A 21979-nucleotide genomic window follows, 5' to 3' on the forward strand; every position below is an offset into this window, starting at 1 on the left:
TTGACGTAAGTGAGCTATTTAATGAGCTTTAACTATCTCCATACTGCTCATAAAAAGCTGAATTGGTGCCAGATACAAAGAAAACACATAAATTAAAAAAATATTTTTTAATAAAAAGTTAGTATCCATATATTCAAATTAGTTCAAAAGTAAGTACATAAAATTGAGAGAAATTTAATTTTTACTACTTTGTTCTCAAAGCGGAGCTTCAAAGGGTAAATTTCTTTGGCATCGATACATTGATATGCTAAGCAAAAGACTTAAGCAACGAACCCGAAACGGTTTAAGGAGCTATTATTATTATTATTGGTTAGAGGGGATATACAATATAATCTTAACTTATTTAGCAATAGGAGCAATAATTTGAATATTTGTGATGCTTACTTTATTAACGATAGAAAAATAAAATTTTTTTTTAGTGCTAGTTTTTTCTTTTTTTTTGAGGTAAATCCAACTCTTGAACGGTTTTGAAGACAATTTGTTGCTAGATAAAATACAGCGGCTGTAGTAAGCATTCCTTGTCATACAAATTATGTCTCTAATCAAGTACAACATGCTTTATGGGATACTCACTTCATTATGTTATTTGCCACTTGCCCTAGTTTAACATCATCAACGTTCATTGTACCTCTGTTGAAGACAATTCATTGCACATTGAAACCATTGGACTCTTCTTTATATCTGACTTAGATAAAATACTGGCTGGCACTCTAAAAAATTGCGCTGATTTTTTGTCTTTGCCATTAAAAAAATACTTTTAATGCACCTCTAAGGCAGAGGATCGTTCCGCCAATTGGGCGAGAGTGGTTAATTTCTGTTTGCATAAATGCAGAATTTATTGAAAACTACCGTTTTGTCAAGGGTATTTGAGTCTTCTTTCATGAATGAAACTACTTACTCCATTTCATCAGTTATCACCATGACTAACATAATTTTTGTACCGCTAAACCACCAATTCTAGCCACTTGGAGTTTACAACTCCTGTAGCCAATTAATTGAAAAACAATGCGCGGTGTGATGTTGTCTATACAGAAATGAATAAAAACTTTGTAACAATCCCCACTTTGTGCTTTTCATTGAGATTATCAAGTTTCCTCACAACTTTATGCAGTCGATTTCCTCTCATTTGTCAAGCGGAAAACCAAATAAAGTTTTTAGAAATTAAACCTAATTTGCATTCGGTGGACCTTAGGGTAGCTAGAGTATCGGTCTACTGTTCCTTTTTTCAAGGTTGGAATCACAAGGTGAAATGGTGTGACTCTAATAGCATATCATTCAGCCTGAGAAAATGAAATTTTAATTTAAAATTAAGTACAGTAGAAAACTGTTTTTTTCTTTCTTTCGTTTTCGTTTTCTTTTCCATTTTTGATTCATTTATGCACCAACATTCAAGGGTTGAGACTCCATTCCTCTAGACTTTCCGGTTTGATAATTTTACAGGGTGACAAAAAATACAATATGGTTAATGGTTAATGGTTGTAAAGGGTTAAGGAGTAGCCCTTTAGCACTGCGACCATGTTGATCTATTGTGCACCCTATGCTGTCTATTGACTGTGAAGTATGCTTATGAATTGTACCAGCTCCTTCTGAGGGAGTGATTGAAGGTCTTCATCTGTAAGCATGAACTTGTTTAAAAACCTTTTCCTTCTATGCGTCAACCCCGGACATTCGATAATGAGATGTTCCATAGACTCCTCATCTTCGCAGCAGAATCTGCAGGTGCTGGTGTTAGTTATGCCTAATTTATGTAAGTGTTTGTTGCAGGTGAAGTGACCCGTGAGGGCGCCTGTGAGAGTGCGAATGCTCTTTTTGTTTAACGTGAGGGCCATGTTGGCTCTTTTAGCGTTGAAACTTAGGAACTTTTTGGAGTGTCTAAGACCCTCTACATTGTTCCAATGCTGATTTAATAGAGTTTTGGCCCAGTATTTTATTTTTTGTTTTAGGTTGTTTTTGTTGAATCCGAACATAGGGCTAGGTCCGATGAAGTTTTCATCTGCCCCTTTTTTGGCTTGAGCGTCTGCCTTTTCGTTGCCGTCGTATCCCTCATGTCCCGGTACCCAAATTAATGAAACATTATTTTTGGATGCCAGATTATTGAGTGCCTTGTGGCATTCTAAGAGGGTTTTAGAGTTGTATGTATAGCTATCTAGAGCTTTTAGGACTGATTGGCTGTCCGAGAGTATTTTAATCCTTACTCTCTTGTGGTTCCTGCGTTGCATGATGTTTACTGCTTCCATTATTGCGTATAGTTCCGCTTGGAATATAGTGGTGTCCCTGGTGAGAGTGTATGATTTGTGGATTCTGGGTCCCACTACACCTGCTCCTACACCGTAAGGTGTTTTTGATCCATCAGTGTACCATTTTTGTGAATCATCATTCATCCATTTCGGGTTTGTTTTCCACTCTATCCTCTCTGGAAAGGTAACTGAGTATCCTTTTGTGAAACAGAGGGTTGGGTCAATGTGGTCTGAAACTTGAGCCATGCTTATGGTGTTTTTGATTTTGTTTAGGATATTTAGGTGACCGGTGAGGTTGCCCAATTTGAAATTTACTTTCATGTGTAGCATGAGTGCTTGCGTAGCTGCTTCCTCTTGGATTGCTATATGAAGTGGTGGGAGATTAAGGAGTGCTTCCATGCCAGCTGTTGGGGTAGTTTTCATAGCCCCTGTGATGCATAGGCAAGCAAGCCTTTGTACTTTTCCCAGTTTGGTTATCGCTGTTTGTTGGATAGATTTGCCCCACCATACTAGTGCCCCATACAGTATGATTGGTCTAACCATTTGGGTGTATATCCAGAGGGCCATACTAGGGCTGAGGCCCCAGGATCTCCCTAGTAATTGTTTGGTTGTCCACAAGGATTTCGTGGCTTTTTTTGTTATGTTATTTATATGTGATTCCCAAGTGAGTTTTTTATCTAAGGTTAAACCTAGATATTTGACCTCTTCCTTTAGTTCTATCACTGTTTCATTTAGTTTCAATGCAGGAAACTTTATCTTTCTTTTTCTTGTGAAGGGGATTATTGTGGTTTTGTTAGGGTTGATCGACAGCCCCTCCTTTTTACACCATTCCCATGTTGCATTCAAGGCATTTTGCATTAAGTCCGTTAGTGTCCTTTCATGGTTGCCTTTTATTATAACAGATATATCATCTGCATAACCAATGGTTATGAATCCCTTGTTGTTTAGGTGCTGCACCAAGTCATCAACTAGTAGGGACCATAGCAGTGGAGAGAGAACTCCTCCTTGCGGACATCCCTTTACTGTTGTGACAAAAAATACAATATACAAACTTCTCTGTGCAATTAGATGAATGTAAAATTTTGGTAATGCAGGCAACCGTCCTGGAAGAGGAAGAAAACGAACTATTAACACTTCCAACAACCGAAAAATCATCAAAAAAGAGTTCAACGAAATTCTATGGTCTCGATGAGGAAAATTGCTCGTGGGACAGGCATCAATCGTGAATCAGTTCGCCTTATAGCAAAAAAAGAACTTGGATTTAAGCCTTATAAGCTTCAAAAATGCCAGTTGCTTACGGATGAAAACAAGAAAATAAGACTCGAAAGATGTCGCGCGCTCCAACGTCGGGCCGCAGGTACGGGCTGGGAAAAAATCGTCTTTACGGATGAGAAGCTGTTTACCGTTGAACAAGCTCACAATCATCAAAACGACAGAAATTGGACTACATTATTGACCATCGTCAAAAGCCGCCCACAGAGCAAAAACAACACAAGAGTGGTGCAAAGCCAATTTCCCCCCTTTCATTACTTCCCAAGAATGGCCACCCTACTCACCGGATTTGAATCTACTAGATTACAGCGTATGGTCGATTTTGGAAGCAAGGGCCTGTGAAAAACGCCACAAAACTTTGGAGTCCCAAAATTTTTTGAAACGTTCGAACTTGTGTATTCGTGAATGTAATGTTACTCCATGATTCAATTATACAAGGTTAAGTAAAGTTTGACAACTGCTTTCGGATGCTACTTAATCCATTGATGCAATTTGGAAGCAAGGGAAAAAAGGGCATAAGTTTATCCCCTTTCTGAAAATGTAGTAAAAAATTAAAAAAGGTCGTTGTAAGCCATAGAATAATTTTATGTTATTTTATAAGTGGTACTTAATTATTTATATTTTTAACTTAACTATTCCCATGGATTTGTGTCATATATATATGTATTTTGACCATTACACTGAAGTAATAAATAAAACAACTTGAGGAACGAGGAAAAACCACTTTTATTTGCTAGTATAGGTACATATATTGTGAGTGCTGCTAAGGGATAAAATACCCTTTTATACTTAATGATACACTGTTGGTCTGAAATATATCTATTAGGGAGTACCACCTGGCACTCCAATGCTAGGATACACTCGTTGCATGTGAATGCTACATTTATCATAGCGAATATTTTTTTATTGTATCACAGCAATGTTCCAAACAGTACATATTTTCCCATGATCCCTAAAGTCTCTGAAGCATTAATACAGCGAGTAATGTTCTTAGGGCTGAACTCGATAGGGCCACCTTCATGAAGATTGTCTTACCGAAGCATAATTGTTCAAAGGAATGGATCGTGTGATTATATCAACAATAGCCCCAAATGCCCCCTAGCTTAAGTTCCACTTCAGCTTTTAGGATCTAGAGAGCAACTGTTAAAACAGTTCGTCAATAGTAAAAAGAAATTTGAAGTTTGGTCTATGTGGGACGTCAATGAACATTTTAGACTGCCGAAGATTTTCAAATGAATGAATTTCTTCACCAAAGTACTTCTTCTAAATATTTCTTTATTTTTTCCGTTCTTTCATGGCACCCACATAATTGGAATATTGTAGTGGTTGTACTCGCCAGCTCGTTCAGTCTGTATATGTCCTCGCACTTTATTTTGAAGTTTTCCCATATATCCGAGGTGACCTTGATAACTGCTTGTCTATCCGACTATTTCAGAAGCACGACCACCATCGACCCAAATAATTAAAAACGTTATTAATTTGAAAATTAATTCAATTTTATCGTAATATGATACTTACTCAATGAAAAGCACAACTGTAGGATCGCAGCAACGAGCTCTAATCATACCTGTGTATATAAATTTTAAGCAGCTATTAACAAAAAATCAGATTGATAATCTGCAACAAAAGACTTACCTAAATGTGGCTATATGGTAGCTATTTATCGCAATGAAAAGCACAATTGTAATGTAATTTTCACAGAACTTTCAATAGAATTGAAAGATGCGAAAGTCTAAGCAAAATGGAATAGGCAAAACAGTATTGCCTGCTAACTTTTTCAGCAAAAATTTTAATTTCTACGCTTTTGAGTACTTTTTCTTTAGAATTTGCTCTGAAATAAAAAGTAGCTTTTCCAAGAGGACAACACGGATTTATTAAGTAGCTTCAAGATGGCTAACACAGGGTGAAAATTAGGCTACTTACATCACCTTTAATTATTGCTTCATGATGTTACTGAAACATTGTCTATTAAAATTTCACAATTTGTTTTGAGCTACTATCAACGATACATTTTTTTCATTAAAAAATCTTGCATGCACTTATTTTTTGTCACCCTGTACTAGGAATTTCTTACCACAGCAGATTTCGTTAAGCTTGTATAAAATGTGCCGTATACCCTTTTCAACGCAGAACATGTTGCCACTCGGTAGGCAATGGCAAACCTCCAAGTATATTTTTGCCATGAAAAAACTTTTCATAAAAAAACCATCTGCCAATCGGGCATAAAACGTAAAACAGAAATTCATTATTTTCTCGGCAGCTCTGTTCCAGTGCTACCAACCTACATTTACAATATTTATACCAGTTCCTTCATCTATTCGTTACGTGCTAACGCTAGGCGAATCGAAGACGCCTAATATTAACATTAAACATTATTAAAAACACCCACAAATAGTCAAAATGTTTTTATCTAAACTAACTTTAGAAGCAATCTATGCACATATACAGACGGCCAGAAATAAATTTACTATTTTTAAGAAAAGAAAGTGTGTGATTTTCTCTACAAACGCGCTCGTTGTATGCAAAGACAAAAATTCAAAAAGTATTTACCTTTTTTTCTTTATATTTCCAAAAAATGATCAAAAAATCAATCGAATGCAGCGTTACTTACTTACACAAATACAACGAAAGTATTTAAATCACCCACAAATACAAATAAAATAAACTTCTCGGAATTTAAGCGTGTGCATCACACACACATACAACACACACATACATATGTACGTACAACAACTGATGTCTGCGGTCAAGCCGCCAGTCACTATTGCCATCAAAAACCGCCAACAGACTTTTAAATAATAGCGAAGCTGCAATGCATACCAATGAGCTCTCAGTCACCAGCCCCACGGCGTACAATCACTTCCACCCAGAAATTAGTGGGATTCTACATTCAGTTGTGACTGTGATAGCGACGGACGAGCGCGTGTCTGTTTTCTTTTGTTTTTCTCTAATTACCAGTAAGCACTCAATCAGTCATTTTTTTCAATTTAGTAGCATCGTTGCCATTGTCGCCATGGTTTAATTGGAACGTTACAATTTGTTTTTAAGGAAACTTCGCACGTTTGCATTTAACATTTTATTCATTTGTTACAATTTAATGTTATTGTTGTGTGGCCGAGCCGGAAGGTGGTTAAATGGCAAATCTTTTCCAATCACGTTCACACGCGTGGGTGTAATGATCGGGTTACAATGCGATTTACGGGCACATGAAACGGTTGAAGTGAAAAAAATTGAACTGAGAGTGAAGTGTTGTTGCAAAAGAAAGAGTTGTAAGGGTTGTTGATTTTAACCAAATTCTGATTTGCAATGGTTCTCAAGGGTATAGCCGCAATTTACGATGCTTTGGAACCGGAAAGTGACTACATCCTTTTTGTTGATATTTTTTGTTCACTTGAAATTTGTAGTGTGCGTTATGTTGTTGTAGAGACTTGTAGTTTTATGTCCGCTGCAAGTGACAAATAATTTTTTGACAAGCCTTTTCATGGCAGGAGTGCACTGGTAAGTTTATACCCTATGATCAGAAAGTACAGGGAATGTTTAAATAAAACAAAACAGAGTTAAGGTAGGTAGGTAGGTAGGTATGATGGCAAGAGTACCCCAGGTACACTACAAGTAGCACTTACGTGCCGTTTTGATACCATAAAGTGGACCACTACCTGTGAAAGGATTAAGGGAGGAAATAAGACCGTCTACAGCCATCCAGTGCTGTTGATGTAGCGGAGGAGAGAAAAGGGATCTAGGCTGGAGAATTTCATCAAGTCATCCCCAAAGGGGACCTTGAGGAATCTCAAGCGCCTAGCCGCCAAAGCCGGACATCTGCAGAGAAAGTGTTCCACAGTCTCTTTCTCTGTAGGATCCCCACAGCTTCTGCAATGGGGGTTGTACGGAATTCCAAGCTTCTCCGCGTGAGTGCCGATCACCCAGTTGCCAGTGATCACCGCAATGAGTTTGGAAATTGAATGGCGGGGGGTTCCCATCACCTTAAGCGTTCTGTTTATATCGTATTGAGGCCATAGTGCTTTTGAAATGGCACACGATGAGACAGACCTCCATCTGTCTTGCGCTTTTCTTAGGAAGAAGTTGTGTAGTTTCCCTTTAACGACGGCCAAGGGGATACCGATGTCTGAGAAGAGGGCAGCTGGATTCGGTTCTGCCGCCCCCTTCCTGGCAAGCTCATCGGCAATTTCATTTCCCTCTATATTCCTGTGCCCAGGAATCCAGATGAGGGAAATGTTTCTTGCACGTTCGAGGCGTTTAAGTTCCTCCATGCAGGAGTTCTCGAGAAGAGAGCTGCAATACGGCGACGACAGTGCCTTGATTGCAGCTTGGCTATCGGAAAAAATTTTAATGTCTCCCTCCCAACAGCGATCCCGAAGCATTTTGCATGCCTGCAGGATCGCGAAGACTTCTGCTTGAAAGACGCTGCTTGTCTCCGGCAGTTTATAGGAGACCGAAATGCTGGCTGATTTGGAGTAGACCCCCGCTCCCACTCCAGAATCCATTTTGGATCCGTCAGTGAAAACAGAGGCATCTATATCCGCAACAACTCTCCCCTCTTTCCAATCTTGCCTGCTCGGAAAGATAGCCCTAGCACAACCCTCAAAGCACAGTTTGCGGATGGAGAGGTCGGTGCGAATATCAGAGAAGGAAGGGGAGATCTGCTTCAAGATGCTGCTATGCCCTACAGGGAGTTGTCTCCAAAGGCCAAACTCCTTCAGTCTAATAGAGTTAAACTTCAGGCAAATTTATTTTATCTCCTTCAAAATATGACTCCTCTGAAGCAACACACATGGGCCAACGTTTAACCCAGTCCTCCATGCACCTCTGTAGGCCGACGTAGGGATGGCCTTCAGCTCCTTCGGTCCAATCTCTTTAATCTCCTCTATGGACTGAAATCTCCTTCCACGGAGTGGTAATTTCAATTTTTGAAACAAAAAGAAACCGCACTGGGCCATTTCAGGTGAATACGGTGCTTGCACGATGGTATTTACATGGTGTTTGGTCAAATAATCCAGCACAATTTGGGCTCGGTGCGATAGCGCCTTATCATCATCCAAAATCCAAAAATGGTTTGCCCACATTTCCGGCCGTTTGCAACGCCGATCCGATGGCGCTAAAAAGTGACAGATGTGTGTCTTACAGTCCTACCAACATAAAAAAAAAAATGGACCGGTTCCCACGTGCGTGGTTGGCTTAAATTAAACATTCCCGGTGCTTTTTGTTCATAGGGTATATATAAATATATTGGCGCGTATACTCTTTAGTGGGTGCTTGGCCGAGCTCCTCCTCCTACTTGTTGTGTGCGTATTGATGTTTGTCCACAAAAGGCTTCTGAACTGTAGATGGGTTTTTATGAGGAGCTTGAGGTTTACAGAAAATTTAGATAGAAATACTTTTTCTATAAAAATACAATATTTCGTCTTTTCCGTGGGCTTCAGAGACTAGCCAAACGCTAGCCACAAGTAAAACCATTCAGATAAGACGGCTCCATGATAGAGTAAAAATTTTAGGAATGTCTAATTAAATCCTATGAAACCGACGGATAGTTTCTTACGAAGACTTCCCAAATTCAAAGAATGAAATGCGGTATTCAGGTAACTCCGCAACTCTACTTAAAAAAAGGAGGATTTGCAGAAGTCAGCAGTCAAACTTCATGTCGTCTATTGTACTATTCTGTCTTCCTTCTCGTTTGTTAGGTTAGGTTAGGATGGACTTGGCTGATCCAGTAGATCGCACATAGACCAAAAATTGAACCAGAGTGGTACCAAGTGTTCGTATGGAGAGTTTAAGAGCTTTATATTTTGTCTTTAATTCACAGTTTTGATAATTTAAGTAGGCTGCTAATTTTTTGAGCTGCCACGCTTTCTAAGGTTGAAAATGATGCAGAACTTAAGCAGTTTATTCGAGTTTTGCTAAGTGCAGGGCCGTGGCCGAGTAATTGCTCCAGAGTTCCTCTCGCGTTGACTTCCTTACTTATTGTTCATGTATCGTTCTGCACTTGCTTCAGTTTGGCCACGTACGATGGAGTGAGACAGTGTCCGGGCAGTATCCCCAGTACGAGTTTACACTTTTTCCTGGTAAGAGATGAAATATAGTTTGAGACCTGACACTGTGCCTGCGTAGCATTAATGTCGCTATCCTGCATGAGCTGCTTCTTTCCCACCTCGAGCTCGCTTCTTGAATCGTTGCTGCATCTATATCCAGTCGTTGTTTGCAGAGAGGTGGCTGTATACCGGCTGTGCTAGTTAGAGGAAGATTTGCGCCTGCTTTGGCTAGTATATCCATTTTTTGGTGTCTTCAATTGCCTTTTGTCCTGGAACCCAGTAGGTTCCGGCTTTATTTTAAATAAATAAATTGAAGCGAACTGTCGTATGTTAAGGCAGATGGGAAATGGGATCACATTCAGTTGTTTGAACTGAGAAATATGGCTAGTTCGCAAACCCAAGGGTAGCTCTATTGGTTCAATCATAGTGTCGCCTTTGAAATTGAAGGCACCATTCTTAGCTCCCCTACAGTTCTCTATTATTTTTGGTCGTGGATGATGCTTCGTTGGCCGAAATATTAAGGGGTTAGGGGTAGTCAGAATTTTCAAAATATTGGATTTTTTTTAATTTTCTTAAAATATAATATTTTAAAAATATTATGTTAAAATTTGAAGTAAATCCGGCAAATACTTTTCGAATTATTCAACAATTAACAAAGGGCGCTCGGACGCTCCAGAGCGGCGTTCGAGAGCAAGTAGCTTAACTTTAAATGCGTTTTTCTCCAAACTATGTTTTTTGAACTGGTGATCACTGTAACTTAAAAACCGCTTGGTAGATTTCAATAAAATTTATACTGCTTTTGTAAAACATAAAAAACTCGTGTATGATCGAAGGATTTTTTTTTCACAAATTTCGATTTTTTTAAACAATTAATTCTCGGTTTTTTTTCGAAAATCAGAAAAATATTTCCTGAGACCGTCATATTATTAATTTTGAAAAAAAAAGCTGCGATTATCTATTAATAAAACTAATTTCTCTTGTCCGATTGATTTTAGAGGAATCTCGAAGGACTTGTGATGATCACCGCAGTAGACTTCTGGAGAAACGGGCTCCACACAAACAGCGATAATTTTTACAATTATAATTTTTTTTTTTTTTTGAAATTTTGCTAAAATCAATTCGAGACATGTTTTTATTTTTTTTTAAATAAAGCAACTGACTAGCAATTATTGAAAACCATCATTTTTTTGGGCCTTTGGCTGCCCCTAACCTCTTAAGTATTGTATAATTTTTAAATATTTTGTTGTTGTTTCTTAAAATTTTCGTGGCTCAAATTCGATGCAATATTGAATGTGTAACAAGCAACCAATGCCCAAGAATGTTTCTATCTCGCGATATGGCACATAATTACTGGTCATCCCACGTAGCGTTGCAGAGGTCAAAAATATAGACAAAGCAACCCTTGTATTATCGATACGGCTAAACCATATGTCAATCTTATGTAACTCAACGGCCAGGACGGTTCAAGACTATCGGTATTTTTTTACGCGGGATCGATACGAATTTGCCTACCAGATCATGAGATTTGCTACAATTGATTTTCCTTCTTTGGGATTTTTAAATGGAAAGGTCTATGTGAAAAACCAGCGTCACCACAGCTAGTAGTAGCCACGTGTGGACCCAACAGACACTGGAATTTTTTCTAATATTTTATATTCCACCGCAAAGATTTCTTTTCATGCTCGTTTCATATTTTTAAATAATACCTAAATGAGATAAACTTCGCGGCAACAGGATAACTTATGAAGACTTTGATTAGTTCTGACTATTTTTCTTCTTTTTTTTTAATATTCTTTGTTTTTGTATAAAAATATACAAAAATCATTTAAATTCAATTTTATAATTTTATATAAAAATTTGAAAAATTCTACAAATTTTACACCCCAATTCCATGGTTTTTAATTATGATTTCTAGAAAGAGTTTTGGTATGCAATTTTATAGCTTGGTGAATTTGAGTACAATAAAGTGAAAGTTTGTTAGGTAGGTAGGTCAAATGGTTGAAGTGCACCTGGCACTCCTCAAGTAGCACTAAAGCGCCATTTTGATACCATTATGAGACCTCCAACACGCAAATATCTACAGCCAGCCTGTTCACGTAATGGAGAAGATCAATGGGACTTAGGTTGGTGAACTGCCCCAGGCGGTCGAAAAAGGGAGCACTCAGTGACCGTAATCGTCTAGCTGTCAAGCCCGGACATTTACAGAGAAGGTGCTCAACAGTCTCCTTTTTCGTGTGCGTGTCGATCCTCCAATGACCGGTAAACACAGCTACGAGATTGGAAATTTAATGGCGTGGAGTCCCCAGAACTTTCTGAGTCCTCCGGTTATTGTACTGGGGCTACAAAGTTTCCGAATTAGCACATGAAGAAATGGAGCTCCTTTCTTTCCGCGCTTTCCTGAGAAATAAGTTAGGCAGTTCCCCAGGGAAAGCCAATGATCGGGTAGGAGGTACCTGAGGCCAATTCAGTCTCCTTCCTGGCAAGCTCATCACCGATTTCATTTCCCTCTATGTTCCTATGGCCTGGAACCCAGATCAGAGAAATCTTACCTGCACACCCAAAAGATTTGATCTCCTCCGTACAGGAGTTGTCTGGTTTGGATATACACTATGGTGTCGTCAGAGTCTTAAACTCGGTTTGACTATCGGAAAAAATGTTAATATCTCCCTCCCACGTTCTCTATGCAGTTTGCATGTCTGGAGGATCGCAAAGACTTCTGCCTGAAAAACACTAGCAGTATTCGGCAGTTTAAAGGCGATAGATAAATTTTCTGATTTAGAGAAAACCTCCGCTCCGACTGCCGTTTCCATCTTGGAACCGTCAGTGAAGACAGAGGTGCACGCTTCGGTGCAGAAAGATTGCTCTAGCACGATCCTTAAACTCTAGTTTGCGGATAGAGAGATCTGTTTGAAGTTCGGATAAATACGGTGTTAACTGCCCGAAAATGCTACCATGTCCCTTGAGGGATTGTCTCCAGAAGCCAATCTCCTTTAACCTAATTGCACTTTGAACTGCGATGGAAATGACGGAAAAGTCGATGGGAAGTTAGTGCAAAAGGATATTCAGGGCAGCACTGGGACAAGTTTTACATATGATCCCAATGCATGCAGTCCTTTGCACCCTCCCCAGTTTAGTGATATTATAGCTATAGAAATATAGAAGAGCTTCCCACCAAACCAGGCATCCATACGTTAAAATTGGCAAAACCACTGCGTTGTAGATCCATAGACCTGTGACTTTGGTACAAGTTTGAAGTTGGTGAAAAATTCTGTTGATTTTTCATACTTTTTTTACTTGACGGTTTTCGTATTTTCTCCAAATTAGAAAATCGTGGGTAATCGCAACTTTAGTAGTGCCTACTTCCATTCACAGGCCATTTAACAAGAATTGAGAAGTTCTCTGTTCACTTTCTGGCGAATTTTGTGTAAAAATCCTTGTAAGATCAAATTAATTCAAGCAGTTAAACCACTTGGTCAAGAAGCTCAGCAACAATATCAAAGGTGAAATTCCGAACGTCCCTGCCGATATGTGTAAAAAACTGGTGCAAAGCTGGCTACAAAGAATTGAAAGCTGAGCGCAATCGAATTTCTTACTTATATTAAAATGTAAACATACATATTTCATTTATTTATTCCGGCAAATTTTAGTTTGCGCAATTGTCGGAAAATTCCTGGCCCCTCGAAAATATTTTATTTACATAAAAGTATATTCTTTCGTGGTTATTTTCTTAAAACAGGAACATTCTGGAAATTAGCATGTAAATGAAACTTTATTGTCAAAATTTTTTCAAGTACTAAACAAAAAACTTAAGAAACAAGCCGTAGCTCAACTTCTCCAATAATCACAAGTGCCTTTGTGTGTGCACAGAAAATTTCATAACGGTAAAATGAGTGTATGCACTACAGAGTACGAACAAAAACATAAAATGCAAACACACATACCTAAAATAAAAATAAAAATTAAATGCAATTTACATACACACAGACATACGCAATTATTTCATTTGTGACCATCAATCAATCAATACTCAGCAGGAATAACAGCTGGTGTACATAATAAATCATACTATACTCATACGCGAATACGTAGTGGAGGAGACACACACACACATTCGGACTTTACAATGACCTTATTATATACGCACAAGTATTTGTATTGGAGCCAATTGAAAATATGTCTGAAGTGTGACTAAAATTGATTTTACAACGAAATATACTTCCCGATTTGTCAGCGCCTGACAGTGAGAATCATTTTTTATTTTTATTATTAATGAGTTATTTATTCTTTTTTTCATTCTTTGTTTTCTTTTACTCATCGTGTGCGTATGGGTTTTTGCATTTGCATGCAGGACACGCACGGCCGCGGCTTCCCTTATACGTATGTGCGTCAGGAGAGGAGCACATTGTGTTGGAGGCTTTTTGCATTTTGTTTTCTTACAACTTATTGTTTGCTTTTAATACTAATCATCTTTTTGTTGTATTATTAATTGTATTATTTGCTGGAATTGAAATTATTTCGTAAGTCTGCGAGTTATGTTAAATTTTCTTATAACTTTCATTTGTTTATCAGCGATTGAGCTGGAAACTTTATTCTTCTACTGCCTTTCGCATGCCTTGGCAGTGAGAGTGACTTTCTTACGAATCGAAATTATTCACAAAGTGGCAGATAATTTATTGTGATACATATATTTTTTATGCTCAACCAATAAAACGCTAAGTACGTGTTGTGTATGCAATAAGCGATTCGTCTTTGCCGCCTTCATTGTGCAGACTTGACAGACAAATTACTAACATTTGTGAGGTGATTAATACTAATTAATTTTCATTTATTTTTCTCTGCTTTCGATTACAGACAAAAACGCAAAGAATTAATCATAAAAACGGTAGCCATTTATAAGCAAAAACAAAAAAGAGGAAAGAAGGCGTGCGCAATCGAAGTATTTCAAGTATTCGCAAGTGAATCGTTTTCGGAAGATTAGCGTGCAGAGAAGAACGAAAGTGATACAAGAAAAGTGCTGCTGCTAAGGACAGAAAATGGGCGTTGTGAGCGGTGGTGTGGCAGCATGTCTGCTGGTAAGTTTTGATGATTAATATTGTGATCAGAAATAAGCTTCGCTTTTGCTTGAAACCTCGAGTTAGCAAACATAGGAACAGGTGAGACAGAAATGAAAAAAAAAATGTCTGTAAAAACTTGCTAGAAAAGATTGAAAGTGAATTAGTAGAAGATAGCTAGACTCGGCTTTCGCGCCTTGCTTTCCACACCTACTTAGAGGCTGAGTCACAATCTCTCTAAAAATAATGGTCAAATGTAACTAACTAAAATAAGCAAATTTATTCTCCACAGTCGACTTTCACAATTCTCAAATATTATGAAGATTAGGTTAGGTAGTGCTGGCTGATCTGTAGAAAGATATCACTAAGACCTCTAGGGTCCATAGTGTTGCCAGTGCTATGCATTTGGAGTCGAAGATATTATTTTATCATGCAAGGATGAAAAATGTGTTGACCCTGGCACATTTGTTGAGTCCTACACGGAGCAGGGCATTGGTACAGTGAGTGTTCCAAAGTACCCCTAGCATTCGTCTCGTTGCATGCGTTAAACGCATTGCTCTGGATTAATCACATTTTGGCTGTGTGATGTGGGGTGAGACAGTGTTCCGTCAGTACGCCAACCAATATTTTGCAGTCTTTCCTAGACAGTGATAAAATAAAGTTTGTAGTTTTCTTATTCCAAGTCTTTAGCAAAATTTTGGCAGTGTTCTACTAGGTTGTGTTTCTAGAGCTAGTTCCCCATTTAGCTCCGGTTGCGGAAAGAAGAGTGATGGGCCATTATGGAGCAAAATGAATAGCAGAAAGGTCTAGAATCCACATACCAATCGTAATATCGTAAATATCTTTACAGATGGATCCAAAATGATGGAAGGAGTTGGAGCGCCTCTCTTTTGTCCGCAATTCTATCTCCAAAAGTCTTTCAGACCCCCTTAATACATATATAATTGGTACCTATACCCTTTTTGGGTGTTTAGCCGAGCTCCTCCTTCTATTTGCGGCGTGCGTCTTGATGTTGTTCCACAAATGAAGGGACATACAGTTTCAAACCAACTCCGAACATGGCAGAAATACACTCGGAGGTTTGCCATTGCCTGCCAAGGGGCGACCGCTATTAGAAAAAAACTTTTTCTTAATTCTGGTGTTTCACCGAGATTCGAAGCTACGTTCTCTCTGATTTCCGAATGGTAGTCACGCACCAAGCCATTCGGCTACGGCTATGCCAAATTGATGAGTGGCCTCAGCTGACATATCATTGGGGACTCAGTAACAGAATTCTACCCGCTTATTTCACACTTATTCACACACTCGTCCGATCAGCTGTTCTTCAGACGACAACGAAATAACATGAGCGAAGGCTGAGTTGATTTTTTTCGTATATAACCAAAATAATCTCAGTTTTTTCGTAAACAAACCGCTGTCATGATCCCTATTACGTCAGCCAATCAGCTGATTCTTTTAAATTCGCTGTGAGCCGGTTAACGGTCTGATTCTGGACACACATCTAAAAATCTTTTCGTCCTGGCCCAATACTAAGGCTGCGGGGAGAGTTATAGGTGAGTGACAAGGATGCTAGAAACATGAAAGTGTGCGTGACGTTACATTGCTGTAGTTGCAAGAGAAAGAGAGAGAGAGAGATGAAAATACCATCAAAAATGCACGAAGAAGAAGAAATTATATAAATAACACAGGGATAAATTGCACAAGTGCGATGCCACACACACATCGATTCTGTCGACTTCGCTGAGAACAAAGTAGCGGTACCACGATCAGCGCCACCTTATTATTCTCTCCATCGTGGGTGTTCTTTTTTTTTTTTGTTTTTTTTATGGAGGTGGCAAAGAGCATTGAAAGCCGAAAAGTGTGAGACTTGTCTTTCGACTCACCCACTAAAAACCTATCCCAGCTCCGTTTCTCTCCCGCGGGACGACCGTTAGATAATAATAATCACGGGAGGGGGAGCGGCCTATTGCCTCTTGATGAAAATCCGCGCTATTGTTCAGCGCGTCACGGTTTGATAATTACTTACCATTAAGTATTAATTCCCGGGAGGGAGAGCGGCCTATTGCCTCTACCTGAAAATCTGCGCTGCTGCTCAGCGTGACGCAGTTGGTAATTTCTAATGCCGTTAAGTATTACTAAGTATTACTTCACGGGAGGGGGAGTGACCTATTGCTTCTACATAAAAATATGCGCTATTGTTCAGCGCGACGCAGTTTGGTAATGACTATTCTTGCCATGTTACTGACAGCGGACCAATGTTCTTCTGAGCATGCTTGACTAGGTGACTAACCATTATTGGCTTCCCAACCCTATCACGCAAATCTTCTCTTTCTAGTTCAAAACGAGGGCAAACAAAGAAAACATGCTCTGCATCTTCAATTTGACTATGCAGATAAGCCTTAAAGCACCCATGCCCATTAAGTACTTGGGGTAGGTAGAAATCTATCTGTCCATGCTTTCGATTTATCCATCTGGTGATATTCGGAATCAATCGATATGTCCATCGTCCGTTCGTGGAGTTCCTCCATTCCTCCTGCCAAGTACGGATGCTTCGCTCCCGTTCAGCCCATCGGTTAGTCAGCTGTGCTGGATCCGCTCGATGTTTTTTTATTTCGGCGAATTCGAGTGCAGTCAGCTTAACTGGTAGCATACCCGCGAGTATAAGTCATACAGCATCCTCCGATACTGTGCGGTGCGTGACATGCTGACTGCTGTTAGGCTTGCCTGGTGTTGGCCTGCACATCGGTCTGCTCATTCTCTTCAATTTATTAATGCAGATAGGTGAGACACATAAAGTGATTTAGTCATCGCTGCTATTATTGCCTTGAAGGAAGTTCAAGTGACCTACCCGCACTGACCCTCATTGTCAAAGCTATAGAGGTGCTACAAAGGCTATTGTAAACAAATCAGTTATACATAAAGACCAAAGCCGTTTTATCATACTAAATTATTGGCACCTTTTATGTCCTGCTCACCTAAACTCACCAGTATAAGCCCTTAAGCAAAGTTTAGGCAGATTCTGTAAAGTATTTTTCAAGCTCAGCCACGTCAAATGTTAGCCCAGACCAACTGGTATTTCTTTTAAGACCACAAACTAACACTCTTATAAGTTTTCACTGATAATAATGCCATTTATAAGAAGCTTCTGAATACGCCGAGGTCTGAATATTCAGAAGATTATTAGTGTACGAAGGCTTTTAGGAAAATATAAACCCTTTTTAATATTCAAAAAGCTCAGCGATAATGGATTTCCGTAAATTTCTACAGCCTCACGGAATGAAAGTGGCTTCACTAAGGGCTTTCAACAGAACAGTAAGAGGTACTCTTTTTAGTTATTTTAAGTTTTTCCCCTTTTGAAATTTTGTCTTGCTTCGTAAATTCTATAGAGCTCTTTTAGCTCATAAACCTTCCCTTGTTTTTCCAAAATAAGTATTTTAATAATATTTTTATTCATTCTCTACAGTTACTCTGCTCCTTGAAAGGCCACACATTGGCACACATCCGCATCGATGCCCCTGAAGTGCATGCCATAGAACCTGCACCCCATTCTCCAAGCAGTTTTGTGCGCTCGGCTGTGGAAAGCGTTCCTGCCGAGGATCAGGCGGTGTTGTCGCTCAGTCGTTTTAGTATGCGCCCCTCATTCGGTGATATATTTTTGCCACTGCGTAGTGCAGTTGAAAGCGTGCCTTCTGTGAATTTACGTAAACTCAGCGAATTGAGCGACTCCTTTGGAGTGCGCTCTTTCGTACGCGACTCAGTCGAAGCTTTGCCAACGGATTATGAAAGCGATGATGACGAAGATTCGGAGTTGGTAACGAATGAAGATTTGGTACGGAGCACCATCGCTACTAATGCTGAGCCAGATAAATTTCTGGACACAATCGCACCTGAAGTGGAGACTGCTGTGGAAACATTTCCAGCACCTGACCCCTGGACTGTGTCGGACAAATATGCCGCCTTTGCCTCACCTGCATTGGACAATAAATATTTGCCTCAACCATACCGCGCTGACTCACCCTATCAACAGCTATTAAAGCCCATGGAAGTGGAACACTTCGATCAACTCGATGATGTGGAGCTGCTGCGGGATCAGTTCGGTTATGGCGCGCTGACACATAGTCAAAATGGTGATATCGGTGAATATTATGGTGCGCCGGCACATTTGAAATCTGCGCCACCGGCGCGTAAAAATTACAACAATTCACCAAAAGTGCTATGCCACATTACAAATTGGGCATTCTATCGCAAAGCGGATGGTAAATTCGTGCCGGAGAATCTGGATGCCAGTCTATGCACAACTCTCATTTACTCCTTCGCATCATTGGATCCGGATCATTTAACTATCAAAGAGTTTGATCCATGGGTAGATATTGAGAACCAGTACTATAACCGTGCTGTGGAAACGGGTGTACCCGTTATGATCGCCTTGGGTGGTTGGACTGATTCTACGGGCGACAAATATTCCCGACTTGCAAGTGATGAGATAAAACGTAAAGTGTTCGCATCAAATTTGGTGGGTTTCCTAAAACGAAACGGCTTTTCTGGTTTGCATTTGGACTGGAATTATCCAAAATGTTGGCAGAGCGACTGCTCTAAAGGCCCGGCAAGTGACAAGCCCAATTTGACCAAACTGCTGCGTGAAATACGCAATGAGTTTGATCGCGTCGACAAGAAGCTACAACTTGGCGTTGCATTATCTGGCTACAAAGAGATTATAACTGAGGCATATGAGCTCGCGGAGCTGTCGAAGATCGTCGATTACATGACCGTCATGACGTACGATTATCATGGCGCTTGGGAAGGGCGCACCGGTCATGTCAGTCCTCTATATGGACGTAAAGGTGATCGCTACCCGCAATACAACACTGACTACACTATGCAACTTTTGGTAAAATCCGGTGCTAAGCGTGAAAAACTTATTATGGGAATTCCATTTTACGGACAATCGTTCACGCTGAATCGTGCCAGCACTACTTTAGTTGGGGAGGGTGTGGACACCACGACGACAGGCGAACCCGGAGAATTCACCAAACAGCCCGGAATGCTGGCCTACTATGAAATCTGCCACCGCATACGCAAAGACAAATGGCTAACGGGCCGTGACGCCGAGCGCAAATCGGGACCGTATGCAATGCTGCGCAACCAGTGGGTCGGGTATGAAGATCCTGCCTCGGTAGAGGCAAAGGCGCGATATGCGGCGAATAACGATTTTGGTGGGGTTGCTGCGTGGACTGTTGATTTGGATGATTTCCAGAATCGTTGCTGCAGCGAAGCATTCCCATTGCTGAAAGCAATTAATCGCGCACTCGGATTACTTAATACCGAACCACCAACTCGTGGAAATTGTGAGCGCCCGGCTGCACCTGTGACGCCTGTACCACCAGTCATGACGACGGTTAGTAGCGATGGATCTATTGGTAGCTCAATTACACAGCAACATGATCACCCTTCATCAACCGCGCCAACTACGTGGTGGCCAACAAGCAGCTCCACTTCGACAACACCCTGGTGGACACCAACTTCCACTACACCAATTCCTACGACGACCAGAAAAACCACCACGACCACAAAAGCCACCACTACAACAACCACCAGACGACCGACAACTCACTCAACAACCACGCGTCGACCAAATCGTCCGGAGCACACCACAATACCGTCACCAGCAGTCGTGCGTCCAGTTGTGCAAGCCTCCAACTGTCAAGTAGGCCAATTTTACGCAGATCGTTCCAACTGCAATGCCTACTATCAGTGCATCACAGCGGGTGAGCTGCAACAGCAATTTTGTCCTGGTGGCCTGCATTGGAATAATAAGAGCAAAAATTGTGACTGGCCTGATTCTGCGCAATGTTCTGTGAAAAACAAGCCCGTTGCAACAACGAACTATGCCACTACACGACCCACCAAGTCACCTGGCACAACCGAACGCCCACCAACAAGGAGTACAACACGCGTGTCCAACCGCACCACACAACGCACCACTACTGCGGCAACTACAGCTTTGTCTTCAACTTCGCGCAAACCATCGAAAAAACCTTCCAGTAAACCATCGCGTAAACCAAGCGGACAAAAACCACAAAGACCCAACAAACCCCAACGTCCGAGTGCCAGGTGTAACGAAGGCGAATATTACACGCACAAGAAATGTGATCAGTACTATATTTGTGTAAATGGCGCGTTGGTACCGAATTCTTGCGGTGGCAATCTTCACTGGGATGCCCTTCGCCAGACTTGTGATTGGCCCGAAAACGTGCACTGCGTCACTACCAAACAATATTTGCGCATTGTGAAGTCACAAGCACTACGCTCGGGCAATCCATTGGCGCTGCGCAACTCCAACCCCAGTGACCCCTGCGATGGTGAAGAGCGTGTTGCTTATCCTGGAGACTGCTCGAAGTTCCTCTTCTGTCTATGGAATCGTCTACAAGGCAGCGACTGTCCTCCTGGTCTACACTTTAATGAAGCAATAAGTAACTGTGATTGGCCAGTCTCCGCAAAGTGCACGCAAGACGGTAGCGCTCAAGGCTCAAGTGAAGTCGAGAGTCTGGAACCGAGTGAAAATGAGATCTCAGGAGCAAGTTCGGTAGCGCACCAAAAACCAAAACCCACTATGCGGCCAGCACCCAGCACTACTACGACTACAACACGTGCACCTCGTCCCACTTATCCAACAGATAAACCCATGTTGGCCCCGCTCGACGGCTACTACAAGGTTGTGTGTTACTTCACTAACTGGGCTTGGTACCGCAAAGGCGTGGGACGTTACACACCTGACGATATCAATATAGACTTATGTACTCACATTGTTTATGGATTTGCCGTGCTTGACTACTCCAACTTGGTGCTACGTACGCACGACTCGTGGGCGGACATTGACAATAACTTCTACACGCGTGTCAGTGGTTTGCGTAGTAAGGGTGTGAAAGTGAGTCTTGCCTTGGGCGGTTGGAACGATTCGCAAGGTGACAAATATAGTAGACTTGTAAGGAATCCCTCCGCCAGAGCACGCTTTGTTAAGCATGCTGTCGAGTTTCTAGAGAAGTACGGATTTGAAGGTCTTGATTTGGATTGGGAATATCCGGTGTGCTGGCAGACGGATTGCAACAAGGGTGTGCCGGATGAAAAAGAAGCATTTACTGCTTTGGTGCGTGAGCTTTCAGAGGAGTTCAAGCCACGTGGTCTACTACTGTCAACTGCGGTCTCGCCCAGCAAGAAGATCATCGATGCCGGCTACGATGTGCCACAGCTGTCTGAATATTTTGATTGGATTGCTGTGATGACTTATGACTTCCATGGTCAATGGGATAAAAAGACTGGCCATGTCGCACCACTTTTCTACCATCCGGAAGATGAAATTGATTATTTCAATGCTGTA

At 40.8% G+C, this 21979-nt stretch overlaps 1 protein-coding gene across 1 annotated transcript in view; it reads left to right on the plus strand.

Annotated features, from left to right (window-relative positions):
* Positions 1 to 21979, plus strand: part of LOC129249490 (probable chitinase 10) — a 44958-nt gene that overhangs the window by 18688 nt on the left and 4291 nt on the right. The window contains exons 2-3 of the mRNA XM_054889340.1: positions 14405 to 14625; positions 18068 to 21976. Of these exons, the coding sequence (XP_054745315.1) occupies positions 14587 to 14625; positions 18068 to 21976 (3948 nt within the window). The 5' untranslated portion in view covers positions 14405 to 14586. The remainder of the gene's footprint in view (positions 1 to 14404; positions 14626 to 18067; positions 21977 to 21979) is intronic.

The sequence above is a fragment of the Anastrepha obliqua genome, chromosome 5 (assembly GCF_027943255.1).
Source record: "Anastrepha obliqua isolate idAnaObli1 chromosome 5, idAnaObli1_1.0, whole genome shotgun sequence".
NCBI classification, from domain to species: Eukaryota; Metazoa; Arthropoda; class Insecta; order Diptera; family Tephritidae; genus Anastrepha; species Anastrepha obliqua.